A 15,648-nucleotide genomic window follows, 5' to 3' on the forward strand; every position below is an offset into this window, starting at 1 on the left:
AGCAGCTATGATGAAATAACAAAGAAAAAATTGCAAAGCAGGAGTCAAAGTGTGGACTATCAGATCTGAAATTCATAAGAAAAAAGAAATCTCAACACAGTGGGAACGCTGAACATACTGAAACCAAAAGCATGAGAGAACTGTCAAAGAGAAGGTTGATGTCAGAGAAATCTGAAATTCTGACCAGCTCCTCTTTCTGAAAATAACTTCTCCACCGGCCAGCACTAATACCTGAAATTCCACCTTATCATGCTTGTTTTTAAGAGGACTGTTAAAATAAAAATACAAGTATGAAATATGCCATACTGTTTCCTTAAGTTGTAAGAGTAAAAAAGGAGAAAAGAGAGGGAATAAGCAGGTCATCAGTTTCCATTCTATTATTATAAGTTGTTAGCAAAGTACTAGGGCACATTACCAATATGTCTTCTAAGCAAAAATATGGAGAACAAATAAAATTTGAAAGAAATGTAATCTATTAGCATAATAAAATAGGTAAATATTTCTTTGTCATTAGGAATAAATAACATTCACATAAAAGATCATACTTTGTATTAACATTTATGCAGGCAAATCAAGATTTAATCACTATTATGTAAAATCTATTAATATCTCCCATGATACCATGCTTGGCTTATTTCCTAGCATCCTCATGCATTTGCATAGGTTTTAAATGTGCTCAAACACACTCCTGAGGTTTTTTTTTCTTACACTATTAGTTTCTTTTTATTCTTTTGGAAATCTCTTCTAGGGTTAACTACTTCTGTTTGTTGATGATGAAATGTATAAGGAATCCACTTCAGATGTTCACACAGCTATGAGTACGGTCTTTCCCTCTACTTGAACTCAGAATTAAGACTTATGGTTCTTGGTTTGTTTTTTGTTTTTGTTTTTTAATATTCCAGCCCCAGAAGTAGTTTCCACTTCTTCAGGCAGTCTTATGCTTTCTAGCAGTAGTCTACAACCAGGCTCTAGCTTCTCCAGGACACTACACAGAATGGATTTAAATATGTATTAAACTAAAAGCCTTTCTCTCAAATTGGTTTAAATGCATTTTTTTAGACAACCCACACAAAATGTTTCTTTTTTCTTAAAAACAATGCCTCTATTCCAAATAAATCAAGGTCAAAATAACTGAAGAGCTCCAGATGACATCAGTCCCATTCATCTAAGTTCTAGTGTTGTGTGGAGGAAGAGAATTAGCCAGTTATGACAATGGGTGATACATCCAAAGTAACAGCCAAATTCATTAACATTTTTCCATTTCTAAACCCTCCTTAAAGAAGATCACATATGGGGTCACACCATCTTTGTGGTAATCCAGCAGGGCAACCATGCCATCTGGATCCATGTTTTCATCAATAAAGAATTGGTAGCTTTTGAAATTAGCTAGGATATGCTTGACCTGTTCTGCAGCCCCTGTCATAAAAGATTTTACTTTTTCTGGCTTCCATTGTTAAAGTGTGCCTTTGATTGATTTCATATAATCTTTGATAAACTTCTTGTAGGCTTCTTTTGTGAAGCTGGTTTCCTACAAGTGATAGTTCATGGCGATATCAACACCAGTGATTACCTTCACCCTTAGGGCCTTGCAGTGGATGCACTTCCACCAGTGAGTGAGTCATCAATGTTATTCACTGTCCTCCTGACCACCTTCCCTTCCACCTCCAGACACAGTGGGTCCGCAATCTCCTGAATCTTGTAGATGTCAGAGAACATCTCATTGTGACTGATGAAGTCCTGGTGGATGATCATAGATGGTAGATGGAGAGGAGCCATCATGGTGTTAGTTCAGCAGGCACCCAGAGGTCTGAACTAGCATGATGTAGCCTGAGCAGCACTGGGGAGGAGGGGAAAGGGGACAGAAAAGCCACACTCCCAAGTTTTGAATGTAAGAGTATAGGATCTTAAGAGATGCCTTCTGGTATGTTAATATTTCCTCTGCCTTCTCCTTCCTTCAGGAGTCCAAGACTAAAACTTTTGGCTTTCTTATAGTAAGAGAAAAAGGAATACCAGCAGACTGCATTCAGGTAGGGGCAGGATTCAGATTCTGGAGCTATAATGAGCAGATTATTCATCAAATTGTCTTAGGAAGAAGGCTAAGAAATGTTTCTTAGCCATTATCTTCTAAGCCTTCCCACTTTTCAAGGCATACTCTTCTGATAAGTCTATTATTTGGCATTTCATTTCATCCTCACAAAGAAATTTTTATTACCTGAAGTGTAGGTGACATACAATGTGTACAACATAGTGATTCAACAACTCTATATATTATGTGATGCTCACCACAAGTGTGGCTACCATCTGCCACCATATTACACTCTTATAACACCACTGATTATATTCTCAAAGCTGTACCTTTCATCCCTGCATGGCTTACTCATTCCATAACTGGAAGCCTGTGTCTCTCACTACCATTCACCCATTTTGCCCATCCTTCCCTTTCCCCACTGGCAACCAACAATTTGTTCTCTATATTTATGGGTCTGCTCTTGCTTTTTTGTTGTTTTATTTTGTTTTTTAGATTCCATGTTTAAGTGAAATCATATGGTAGTTGTCTTTCTCTGACTCATTTCACTTGTCATAATACACTCTAGGGCCATCCATGTTGTCACAAATAGCAAGATATCATTTTTTTTATGGCTGAGTAATAGTCCATTGTGTGTATATACCACATCTCCTTTATCCGTTCTTCTATCTATGGACACTTAGGTTGCTTCCATATCTTGACTATTGTAAATGATGCTACAGTAAACAGAGGGGTATGAATATCTTTTCCTCACAAAGAAATTCTTTAAGAGAAGTTGACAGAATCCAGAATTCAATGAACACATCCTCTTATTCAGTTGCACACTCCCATTTTTCTCTATACCTTCCTATTCCACTATTCATAATACTTGCTCTAATGTTAAAAATACTGTTGGACTACAAGCTCAGTGAGGATAGGGTTCATATCTGGCTTATATCTTTAGTTTTACCTGCTACATACCTAGTACTTGGCACAGCTCTTAGAAGGAAATATACTCAATACTGATGAGGGGAATGACTGAAGCAATGAATGAACAATAAGTCCTCTATGGGGAAACAGATAGATTCTATAGAAGGTAGCTCTAAAAAGAAAGCCATATCCTGGATTCCTCTCTTCCTCTGAAAGAACTCATTAAACCCCTTTTATTGTTAAGTACTTCTAATTCCATCATTATCACTTTTTTTTTCATATCATTTCCACTCATGGCAAAGTCCAATAAAGGCAAAATCACAGACATGATAAGTAAAGCAACAGAGTAAACTGAATGGATTTCTACACAAGTAGGCAATTTTACAACTTTAAATATTTGATCAAAATATGCATAATTATTACCAAGTCACCACATGACTCATTTGATGAATGGTGTATGTCATACAAAAAAAATTTTTTTTAAATTCTTCCTTGATTTCATTAGAGAAGAAAGAAGTTTTCATTTGTAACTCAAGTAATTTCTAAATGGTGAATTGGCAGAAAGAAATAATCTGCCTTTCAAAAGAAAATGGTTTAGTTTAGAATTAGTAAGCAGGACATGTGGAATCTCTATCAAATTCACTTATGATTTATCACGTATTTCCATAGGCCTCACTGAGAAGAAATACTAAATAATAACTTGATAATTATCATTTTCAGCATGCATTTATTTTGAAGCAGAGTTGTATAATATATTTATTATCAGGTTGCTTCAAACTTATTTCTATATAGTGCCTTATTTATCATAAAAATTACAATAAGGAAAACAGTATCATTACCAATTATCCTAAGTCTATTTGTACAGTAGTCACTGCAGTGGGATGCCTGGGTGGCTCAGTCTGTTAGGTTTCCAACTTCGGCTCCTGTCGTGATCTCTCAGTTCATGGGTTCGAGCCCTGCATCTGGCTCTGTGCTGACAGCTTGGAGCCTGCTTCAGATTCTGTGTCTCCCTCTCTCTCTGCCCCTCCCCCACTCACACTCTGTCTCTCTCTTAAAAAATAAACATCAAAAAATTAAAAAAAGAACAATGATAACTGCAGTTTTTGAGAAATATGTTCTAACACCAGGAAACTAAAGAATACAGAATGTTCACAAATCACACACTACATTTTCTTGAAGCAAGTAAAACTTGCTATGCTAGTCTATCTTACTTGAAAACATTTAGACAAAATGAGCAATGATAACAACAGCAAAGGGTGCTAACATTTATTAAGGTCTCCCTCTTGCCTCCTGTTGTTGAAACTACTTGCTCCATATAATTATAACTATGTAAATTTGATTTTTTTTAATATTCATTTTCAAATGAGAAAACTGAGTTTCAAAGAGTTCAATGTTTTGGGGGAGTTGCTAATATGTTTAGCCCTAAATCCCTTTATTCCTGCCCCCAAGAAAATAATAAAGAAGAGTTTCTGCTCTGGAACATACTAATAAATTGCCTGTAACATCCATCTAAGCACAGACTACTTCCTCTTGCTTGTACCCTACAGAGCCCTGCTGCTCACATGTTGCCAGCCAAAGCTCAGAAGTCAGGCCCTCTGGTCTGCACAGGACAGTAAGGTTACTGTCATGCATCCTTATCAATGTGTCCTCACGACAGGCCGGAAAACCAAGGCGCCAAATGTCCAAAGCCGTATAACCAAATGAACATGTTTAAGTTGCTTACAAGATATGTTCACGCCAGGGAAATGAAAAGGTGCAAGTCTCCTCATCGTATTTCAAGAAAATCGATGATCCATCCTCGGTGGGTAACTGCATTCCAACGGGAGCAGAATCCTCCAGGAGAATCCATAGTCTCTGCCAGGGAGGAAGGCGGAGGAGACTGGTTTCTGGTGACGGAGATTAGAAGAGGAGAAACGGGTAGACTTTGCAAATGGGAGCGAGAGGAAAAGGGATCTGGTACGTGAGAACATAAACACACAAGCAGCAAGTAGGGAGAAATTCCAAGAGCCAGTGACACCTAACAAAATGCGCGTCTAGCTGTGCCCCAGCTTGCGGCAGGTAATAGCCACACAAGCTCTTTCTGACAAATCTCTCCGCATCGTGCCTTCGCCCTAGAGGTGAATAGTTTAATTGGTTTAGAAACGAGCAGCCCACAATAGATGTCTGAGAACACAGACCTCAGTAAAAATATCTTGAAGTTAAAAGGGGAAAAACAATCTCGTACAGATTTTAATTACAGCTGAGAAAGTGCAGTCTTTCCAGAGCGTCTCACCGCGCCGAGCGCCTGCTGCGCGGCTACCGGTAGCGAATGAATGAAACGCAAAAGGGGCGACGGAGGAAAGGAGTGCAATCGTAGCCCTCGAAGGGGTTCGTCAGCTCCGCGGCCCCCACAACGTCACCAAAGCCGGGACTGTAAGAGACTATAAAGCCCGCTGCAGCGCCTGAACCTCAGTGATCCAGCCGGTGCCCGGGAACTCGCGCAGGGGCGATCCCGGAGTTCCCCGCAGGTGACAGCTCCTAACACCTCGCTTCTCGACTGTCTCATCCTTCCTGCCGGCTAGAGACGCAAACTCCTCGGAAAAGGTGCTTCCCCCGTTACCCATCACCTGCTGGCTCAAAGCATTTCTTAACCATCAAGGGCTGCGGTAGCCTCTCTACCTTGCTTCCAGGCGGCGCTGAGGTCTGCCCACCAGCAAAGGGACCAGCAAGCAGACCTTCGGCTGGCGTCCGTGAGTGGGGAGATCGGGGCTGCAGACTAGCCTCGATGGGTTCTCTCCCCGCAGCCGCGAACTGGACCGACCGCGCGAGCACGGCGGGCGCGGATCCCGGGAACCTGAGCGCTGCGCTCGCGGCAGGGGCCGCTCCGGGGGCGACTGAGGCTGAGTGGCTACACCTGCTAGTCGAAGCTGGCAACCTCTCGGCCTCGTCCTCTGCCCTAGGACTGCCCGCGACCTCCCCGGCGCCCTCGCAACCCCGGGCCAACCTCACCAACCAGTTCGTGCAGCCGTCCTGGCGCATCGCGCTCTGGTCCCTGGCATACGGCGTGGTTGTGGCGGTGGCGGTGTTCGGGAACCTCATCGTCATCTGGATCATCCTGGCCCACAAGCGCATGAGGACCGTTACCAACTACTTCCTCGTGAACCTGGCTTTCTCCGACGCCTCTATGGCTGCCTTCAACACCTTGGTCAACTTCATCTATGCGCTTCACAGCGAGTGGTACTTCGGCGCCAACTATTGTCGCTTCCAGAACTTCTTTCCCATCACAGCGGTGTTCGCCAGCATCTACTCTATGACGGCCATTGCCGTGGACAGGTGAGGAGAGAATAGGGAGGAAGGAGGGAGAAGGGAGAGAGAAAAGCTGGGCAGTGGGACAATGTTACCAATGACAGGATGGCTTTGATAAAAGGAAAGGGACTAGGAAAGAGCTCTTGGAGAAAGAAGTCACGAACACATTGATAATGCCCCAGCTGGCTGAACCAGTTTCTGCTTCCATGGCTTCCCCCGTTCTCCCTCAACGCCCCCCTGATCTCTATTAATGGCATCTGGAGGGACTGAGAAGACCAATGAGGGAGATAGGGAAAGTCTGTCATTCCAAGTAGGACAAACTCAGCTAGAAACACTTAATACGAGCTTTCCCAAATGGCTGCAAACAATTGCTGCAAAACTTACGTTCTCTGTAAAATGTATTTTTTGGTCTTCCTTCTCTCTGTTAGTCACTATTCTGTCAAAGAAATGGACAATGAGTCACCCTCCATCCTTCCTTCCTCTCTCTGGTCTGCTCTTCCTCATCCCCACCCATCCTATTCTCTATCCTTGCTCCAAAGCCAATATTGGTTTGGCCTCCCAGTCATGGAACATCCATCAGAGGTAATAATACCTCTCCAAAAGATTGCTGTATGCTATAAGTTTCTACAGGGTCTTGGGTTAAATTTCACTCTTAATAATCTGGGGAGGCTATAAGCTGGATACACCCTGTGCCTGGAAGATTACATACAATCTAATGTTTCCGATAATGGGCAACAACAACAAAATCCCAAATAATAAATGGTTACAAAACAATACACACCACTTTATACATAGCTATTTAAGGTAATTTTTTAGAATGTTCCCCCATCTACAGTGAGGATTCTGAAATTCTTAAGCAATTAAAAGAAGCTCCAATACTTTTCTGGTATCTAAATTTTTAAATTAATTAAATTTTAAATTAATTTTAAATTAATTTTTTAAAAAAATCAGTAACAGTTGATCCCGTCCCTGTTTTGTGATTGGCAGCTTCACGGGGGATGTGTGGGGGTGAAGTGACTTTAACTTCAAGACTCAATGTCCTCAACTTTGAAAAGAAAAGTGAGCTTCTTTCTATATCAACAAAACTGTTTCAAAATAAAATGAGACGATATTCTCACTACATGAAGCCACTACTATGAGAAAAAATAAGACAAAACCAACTCTTTCCGTAAATCCATCCTCTGCATTTACCATTTTGAAACAGTGAGCACAAACTACTTTCACATGCTAGGCTTAGAGGATTAAACTGAAAGAGCAATGGTTGGTTGCCACTAATGAGGATAAATAAGCACAAAATCACATTTTTCAAAAGCCTCTGAAACTGCTAATCTTCCCTTTATCCCTGATTGTCTACGTGTATCTCACCCCTTCACTTTTGTGGGGTCAGAAGTGAGTATAAAGAAGGAACTGAAAAAATCAGCTCCAAGTTGAGGAACAGGAGAAATTGCCTCTGACCTTGCTCTACCAAGATAGAAATGAATGTTCCTTTAGTTTGAGCATCTGCCTTTTTGTTTTGTTTTGGGTTCCTTTCTAATCCATTACTTGTAAGCATGTGACTTTTAATGTGATCAGGAGGGACATTAGCATATCATGTTATAAAATTCTCCTGAATATTCTTCTTGAGATATTAATAATTCATTATGAAATTTGATGAAAATTTAGTGTGTGTGAAATTGATGTTTCAAGCCTAAGGGGTCAAAAGGGGTATTTTTCCATTTATACAAAGTCTGAAGTGGTCTTGGAATTGCTTTAATTGATAATGTAATGTTATTTCAGTCACTGGCTTGAAATTAATGAATATTTTACTATTCATTACTATTTATTTAGTAGAAACATTATTTAATCACCAAAACAATACAAAATTTATGGAGCATGAAATTTGCAACAAAATTTGAAGCATGCTCAGCTCAGATTCTGAAAATCTTTTAAAAACTATAATTTATAGTAAGACTTTGGGTAGACCACTGATGAAAAGAAATACAGAAAAACCTCATTAAGAAAATTTTTAGAATAAAATAAGACATATAAGTTATTAGAACTGCCAAAGTTTACTGTTCCACAGAATCTTTCTGCACTAGTGTCTTATCAAACATGAACTGGAAAAGTAGTCCTGTGATATCTGCAATTACTTTATAGATTCAAGTTTACATGCTTGACCTCCTCTGAGATATTTCAGGTGAGTCGTGGCGCCTTTGGTTATGGTTGCATAGACTCTCCACTTCATATAGAACATAGGTAACAGTATGTACTCACAGAAATCATATTTTCCTGTATAATTAATGCTTTATTGAAATAATCACAAAGGTTATTAGTTCCCTAATTAGTTCTTATTGATAAAGGAATACATCATTTAAACTGCAGTGTGAACACTTGTCTTATTGAATTGTATTTTCTACCCTCATTTAATATAAACTGAATTGTATCCTCCCAGCCTCAATAGAAAACATATTTAACTCACTCTGTCCCTCTGCATAAAATCAAAAGATCTTCTGAGCTTAAAAACTATTTCAGCTTTGACAAAGGCACAAATGGATTTTCTTCAGCTGCAGCAAAATGCTTGCAATCTCCTATGAACTTGGAAATTTTAGACCTGATTGTAGATAATCCCTTAATGAACACCTGTATTTCATAAACGGAGAACCTTACGGTAATGGTCACACATTTTGTTGAATAAAAGGCACTGCGTATTTCTTTAAGTGTTTGGTACTCATTCTGCACTGAGAGAATTGCTTGCTTTCTACTTCCACTTTTTTTTTTTTTTTTTTTTTTGTATAATATTAGTATCTGTACTAACAATCTGAATGTGAGATCATAGGTTCTGGTCTCATCCTGAGACACATTACCTTCTGCTTTATTCGAAATCTGCAAAACAGTTTTTATTGGCTTAGAAACCATCTTTCAGTTCTACAAAGTTTCCTTTTGCCTGGAAGGCTACTTCAGCATCCCTACACACCCATAATACACACACACATGCACACACACACACATACTGGAATTCTTTGCCAACAAGGTCACCGTTTCTCTTCACCATCCTTCCCAAATTTGCCATTTTGAATTTTAACATTTAAATATAACATTTATCTAAAAGATGCTAAGCTTTCCCAAGATCATACAATAAAGCCGAGATTCAAACCACTGTAATCCACTCAAGGGCCTGTGCTATTCTCAGCCTCTACGCTTTTACTGCTCCTAAGGAATTCTGATGATTGAAGAGTTTAATTAGACAAAAATTATTACTTTCATTTAAATTAGAATTCAGTGCTTATTTATAGTACATAAACTATATAACTATATGTATATTATATCTCTTACATGTATAATAAACACATCTTATATATATATATTACCTTTGTTTTAATTAAGAATGTAGATATTGGAAATATATAAAAATATTGTCATTTGATTCATTTATGGCATATACTACTTGATATATGGGAATATTAAAAAACAGAAAATATTTTCTTCCATTTTCTAAGTGCATTTTTGAGATCAAGTTAGAAGCTCTAGGAAGGTTTATTAATATATAGTAAAGAACAATTTCCAAGCTCATAGGCCAGTATTAATTGGAATATTTAATTAAAGAATTTTTTTTTAATTTTTTTTTCAACGTTTATTTTTTTATTTTTGGGACAGAGAGAGACAGAGCATGAACGGGGGAGGGGCAGAGAGAGAGGGAGACACAGAATCGGAAACAGGCTCCAGGCTCTGAGCCATCAGCCCAGAGCCCGACGCGGGGCTCGAACTCACGGACCGCGAGATCGTGACCTGGCTGAAGTCCGAGGCTTAACCGACTGCGCCACCCAGGCGCCCCAATTAAAGAATTTTTAAAATGACATTCACTATTTCTTACCTGGAAACCTTAAGGAACTAATTCAGGATGTTTTATTTAATAGTCCAAAAACATTAACAAAATAACAAAAAATACCTTATATTCTTGAAATCCAGGGACACACCAAATATGGATAATTATTATTTTTTTGAAGTTTTTTAATGTTTATTTATTTTTGAGAGAGACAGAGACAGTGACACAGCGTGAGTGTGGAGTGTGGGAGGGGCAGAGAGAGAGAGAGACAGACAGACAGAATCTGAAGCAGGCTCCAGGCTCCAAACTGTTAGCACAGAGCCCTACGCGGGGATCAAACTGACCAACAGTGAGATCATGACCTTAGGCAAAGTCAGAAACTTAACCTACTAATCCACCCAGGCACCCCTATACTGCAAATTCTTACAAAATTAGTCATGAGCACATAGTGAAAGCAATAAATATACATTAATCGAATGGGTAAAACATCAGATCATCATAGCATATGTCATCACAAATGCTCTTATATAACTAGCAGAACTTCAGTTGATATTAAGGTTATATTCACCATAATGGGAAAGAATATATTGAAAAAGAGTTTGCAGCATATTTAACAGACCTAGTGTAAAAACAAAACCTTTAAAATATATAACACATTCTTACTAATAAGAAGATATAGTACTATATGAAAAGAACCAAAGTCATAAACAGAGTTGATAGAAGAAAAATTAAAATGTCTAACAAACATAAATTTATGGGTTGCTTACATTCTGTATCTCCGTTTCTTCACCTGCTATTTGCTCCTCAAGGTACTTAAATCTGATTTCATCTCCCAACACTCTATCTAGAGAGGCTTGTTGTGAAATCCAGGGGGCATTTCAGTCCTCAACTTCCTTGATTTTTCAGTAGTGGCTACCACCTATCATGTGGCTACTGTTTCTTGGCTTCCAATTTCCCTGGTCCCCTCCTTCTTTGGCCTGTCTTCCATGCTTGTATTTCTGATTCTCTGCCTCTATGTAGTGATTAAATATATAGGTTCCTCAATGCTAAATCCTGGGCCTGATTTTGTCCTAACTTTATTCTCTCTCCCCAAGTAAACTCATCTAAACCCATGGCTTTATTTTTCACTTTTGAATAAAGAGTTACCATTTTTTTCTATTATCAAATTGGTTTCCTTTTGGATTATAAAAATGCATAACAATCTATACAGTAGACAAATATAAATGAATGAAAAATTAAGACTGGAGAAAATAAAGAGAGAAAATACAAACACAGTGTGAAGTTGTAACATGGATGGAGTCCTAACATTTATGAAAGAAAGAGTCCTAATCATTTATGAAAGGTGAACTTGAAATATGTCTGAGACTCTTAATATACATGCAAAAGAATACAATTAGTAATATAGTTTACACTATCTATAAAAACAATACATACACATTCCTTAAGGGCTAAGGGATTTCTAGTATTGAGTTTCAAGAAATTCTTTGTATGGGTAATAAAGAAGACACTGTCCTCAACAACACTGTCACAATGCAAAAGCAGGTTTCCTACAGATGTTTGTTAAGTGTTCCTCTGGGTGAGCTAGAGGCATGTGCCAAAGCAGAATTCAGTGAATGAAGTCTTCAGGGAACCAAATCTCTATTTGAACAGTTTCCAGGTGGCCAGATTTGATGCACTGAAGAAATTATAAGAAAGGATAAAGCACATTTCTGCTAGAAGTATTTTCCTCACCTGAACTTTGGATATACCTTGGGAAGCAGATAACTCAAAGTTGTAATACACAGCTAAAACTCTCCAAATCATCTTTATTCCAGCCCCTAATCTCTGATCCTTATACATCCTCTATACCAGTCTTTTATTGCAATGTATTTTGTCACTCATTCATTTTAAGGGGCATATATTCACAGTGCAAAAATTCCAAATATCCATGTCTCATTTTCATGATATATTTATATATATCTCACATATATGTATGATATATATACACACACTCTGGTGCACAGTATATTATACACATGCATAAATATAGATTTCTTTCCTTAAATTACTAAAATAATGTCACATTATTATGTCACTTAAAAAAAATTTTAATGTTTATTTATTTTTGAGAGAGAGACAGAGCACAAGTCAGAGACAGAGGGAGACAGAATCTGAAACAGGCTCCAGGCTCCCAGCTGTCAGCACAGAGCCTGATGTGGGGCTAGAACCCACAAGCCGTGAGATCATGACCTAAACAGAAGTCAGACACTTAAATGACTGAACCACCCAGGTGCCCAAAATTATTATGTCATTTTTAATTTAACAAACTACTAAACATTTATTGAACAAATTATAAATCTTAGACATTATTTGATATGAGAATTAGAAATTTATCTTACTCTATAATGTTCTTTAATTTTTAATAGATAATACATAAATTTGGTTTCAAACTCAAAAAATAAACGGCTCACAATTGAAAGTCCTGTATCTAAACCTTCTTCAAGCTCTGGTCGTGTATATTCAATTATCTACTTGAGATTTCCACCTGGATGTCTGAAAAGCTCCTTAAACTCCACCAAACATGTTATCTTACCCCTAAACATTTTCCTCTTCCACTGTTTCCCATTTCAAGACACAGCACAAGGATCCATTCAGTTGTTCAAATAGCTCCCAAGTCTATTACCTTTTCTCTGTCTCTGTCTCCACTTCCCAAGTCCAAGCTACCATCATGGTCCTATTGTAAAAAAAGAATGATGCTTTCAAAATATATCTAAGAACATGATTCTTCACCCCTGCTTAAAACTCCTACCATGTTTTCCCACTGCTCATGGGAGAAAAAAAATATTCTTAAGCCAGACAATAATGACTGATTTCTTGACCTGTCCAATTTAATCTCATACTATAACTCAACTGGCCTAAGCTCTGTTCCAGCCACTCCTATCCTCTTTCAAGTCTCTGAATGTATGATGCTATATTTTTGCCACAAAATCTTTGAACACAGTACACCATTTCAAATTCCCCTCTGCCAATTCTTCATAAGTTAAGTGTACTCTTCTATTAGATAAGACCTCAAATGTCACTTTCACAGGGAAACCTTCTATGAGCCTCCTAATTTAAATAGATGTCCCTTCATCGACTCTCTTAGCATATGTCTGTCATGGCATTTTTCACATATTAAAATGCATATTTATATTTAAGACTATGTGATTAATAATTCCCTCTAATAGATTTGTAAACACCATGAACACAGGTTTCATTCTGATCTGAGTGCTCTTTGTATCCTTATGCCTGTCATACCGGTTTGCACATGATAAGCACACAGTCCAGACTGCTGAATAAATGAATCAGAAGAGTGATTAAACATATGGAAATTAAAATAATGAGATATAAATCTTTATCTATTAAAATTATCAGACATTGGCACGTATGTAGTGAAAAGGGCATTTTTACACAAACTTTTAGGTTGAACCTTATGCAACTGCCATTTTTTATCGTTTAAAATGTCAATTACTATTTCATATGGTTTAGCCTAGCAGTTGTGTAGATTTTGTCAAAAATTTTCAGGAGTTCAATTTGCCAATATATTCAAGGATATTTTTCAAACTAAAATTCAAAGAACTGAAAACATTAAAAATTCCAACAAAAGAAAATGATAGAGTAAATAATGAGGCATCTAAAAAATGAAATTCCATGTAGAAATTTATTATTTTCTTTTTCTCATTTTTTAATTTAATTTTATTTTTTTTAATATATGAAATTTATTGTCAAATTGGTTTCCATACAACACCCAGTGCTCATCCCAAAAGGTGCCCTCCTCAATAGCCATCATCCACCCTCCCCTCCCTCCCACCCCCCATCAACCCTCAGTTTGTTCTCAGTTTTTAAATCACATTTGAATACAATATAGGTCCTCTCAAGTCTCCAGGTACACATGTATTAATGTGGTAACATTAGCATAAATATCCAAAATTTTTAAAATGTTATAACCTTTCCTTATAAACCCCTTCTTACTAGTCTCCAATGATTTCAGAGTCCCTAGGGAGGTCTGACAAACAGTTCATCAGTAGTCCTCTTTAGCATTTCTATTTCCCCCATCCCACACTAGCGAAAAAAGAAAAGAAAAGAAAATCAGCATCCTTACATTGGTCCAGAGCATGACAGTTTCTCTGGATGGGGAAGCCAAGTCCTACTCCAGATTGTTGTTTCGGGCAAATTTCATCTAAATCTGCAAAACTCGTAAGTCACAAACTTTGCCCTCAGCTTGAAATTTTTGTTACGATTATTTGTGTTGAAAGAGACTTTGGAAGAATGATCTTGTCCCTAATCTTTGCTCCATTAACAAATTCTTAATGACTAATATTCCTTCATCTTCTACTTGCAACTTTCTCTCCCTGGGGCTCAACAATAAATGGCATGTCCAGGATGAGGAATTGTCCATACCTCCTCTCCCCCATGCCTCATCACTCTGAACATAAATCATTTTTATTGAGGTTTGATCACTGGTACATTAAATAAATTCTGCAAAATATAAAATTGGGGTTGGCAGACCTACCACTTCATTAGACACAGAGTTTGAATCCCATTGAGACTCAGCAGGATCTCTAACACATGAAGAATTTTTAGACTATGGATTAACAGTCTAATATAATTCTATACGTGCAATAAGATTGACTTGCTCTGATTGGTGAGACTTTCTCAGTAATTTTATTTTGCTTTGTACTTTTCTTTTTTAATGATCTATAACAAAATGCACTTCTTTTACATGAAACAAATAATTAAAGTTCTGGAGATTGATGGTGAAGGCTGCACAACAATATGAATATACTTAATACCTGAGATGTACACTTAAAAACAGAGAAAACAGGGGTGCCTGAGTGGCTTAGTCGGTTAAGCATCTGACTCTTGATTTCAGCTCAGGTCATAATCTCATGGTTGGTGAGTTCAAGCCCCACATAGGGCTTTGCTCTAATAGCATGGAGCCTGCTTGGGATTCTCTCTCCCTCTCTCTCTGCCCCTTCCCAGTTATCTCTCTCTCTCTCTCTCTTTCTCTCTCTCTACCTCAAAATAAAAAAAAATTAACTTTTAAAAAATTGTTAAAATGGTAATTTTATTTATATTTTGCCACAATACTAATTTTTTAAATATTAATTAAAATACATATTTTTAAAGAACCAATAGTGACTCTAAGGTATATGCCAAACAGTTTGGACTCCAGAATAGAACAACGACTTGATTAACCTTTGTACAGACACTTTTGTGGTAGATGTGTTATGGCCACATTATTAAACACAGTTTCTAAGCTGAATTCAAATTTATGAAGAAATCTCTGGCAAGACAGTACTATTAACATTATAACAGATTATTTTATAGGCTGTGAAGTCTTTTTCCCAGGAATTGTATAACGATATCTCAGCTGTGTGGGATAATTTAAAAGCCTGGCTAAAGGTACAAGGATAAATTTAGTTTGGTATGTGACATAGTTTTTTTTTTTTATTTTATTTTTAATTTTTAAAAATTTACATCCAAATTAGTTAGCATATAGTGAAACAATGATTTCAGGAGTAGATTCCTTAATGCCCCTTATCCATTTAGCCCATCCCCACCTCCCACAAGCCCTCCAGCAACCCTCAGTTTGTTCTCCATATTT

The 15,648-nt window shown here is 37.7% G+C and overlaps 1 protein-coding gene and 1 pseudogene across 1 annotated transcript in view; one reads left to right on the top strand and one right to left on the bottom strand.

The window, feature by feature from the left end:
* Nucleotides 1-1,039: 1,039 nt before the first annotated feature.
* Nucleotides 1,040-1,752, bottom strand: LOC123583173 (annotated as a pseudogene).
* Nucleotides 1,753-4,961: 3,209 nt separating this feature from the next.
* The window catches only part of TACR3 (tachykinin receptor 3), a 94,938-nt gene continuing 84,251 nt past the window's right edge, over nucleotides 4,962-15,648 (top strand). Inside the window, exon 1 of the mRNA XM_045471411.1 lies at nucleotides 4,962-6,247. Within this exon, the coding sequence (XP_045327367.1) occupies nucleotides 5,700-6,247 (548 nt within the window). The 5' untranslated portion in view covers nucleotides 4,962-5,699. The remainder of the gene's footprint in view (nucleotides 6,248-15,648) is intronic.

This window comes from Leopardus geoffroyi, chromosome B1 (assembly GCF_018350155.1).
Source record: "Leopardus geoffroyi isolate Oge1 chromosome B1, O.geoffroyi_Oge1_pat1.0, whole genome shotgun sequence".
In the NCBI taxonomy this organism is placed as follows: domain Eukaryota; kingdom Metazoa; phylum Chordata; class Mammalia; order Carnivora; family Felidae; genus Leopardus; species Leopardus geoffroyi.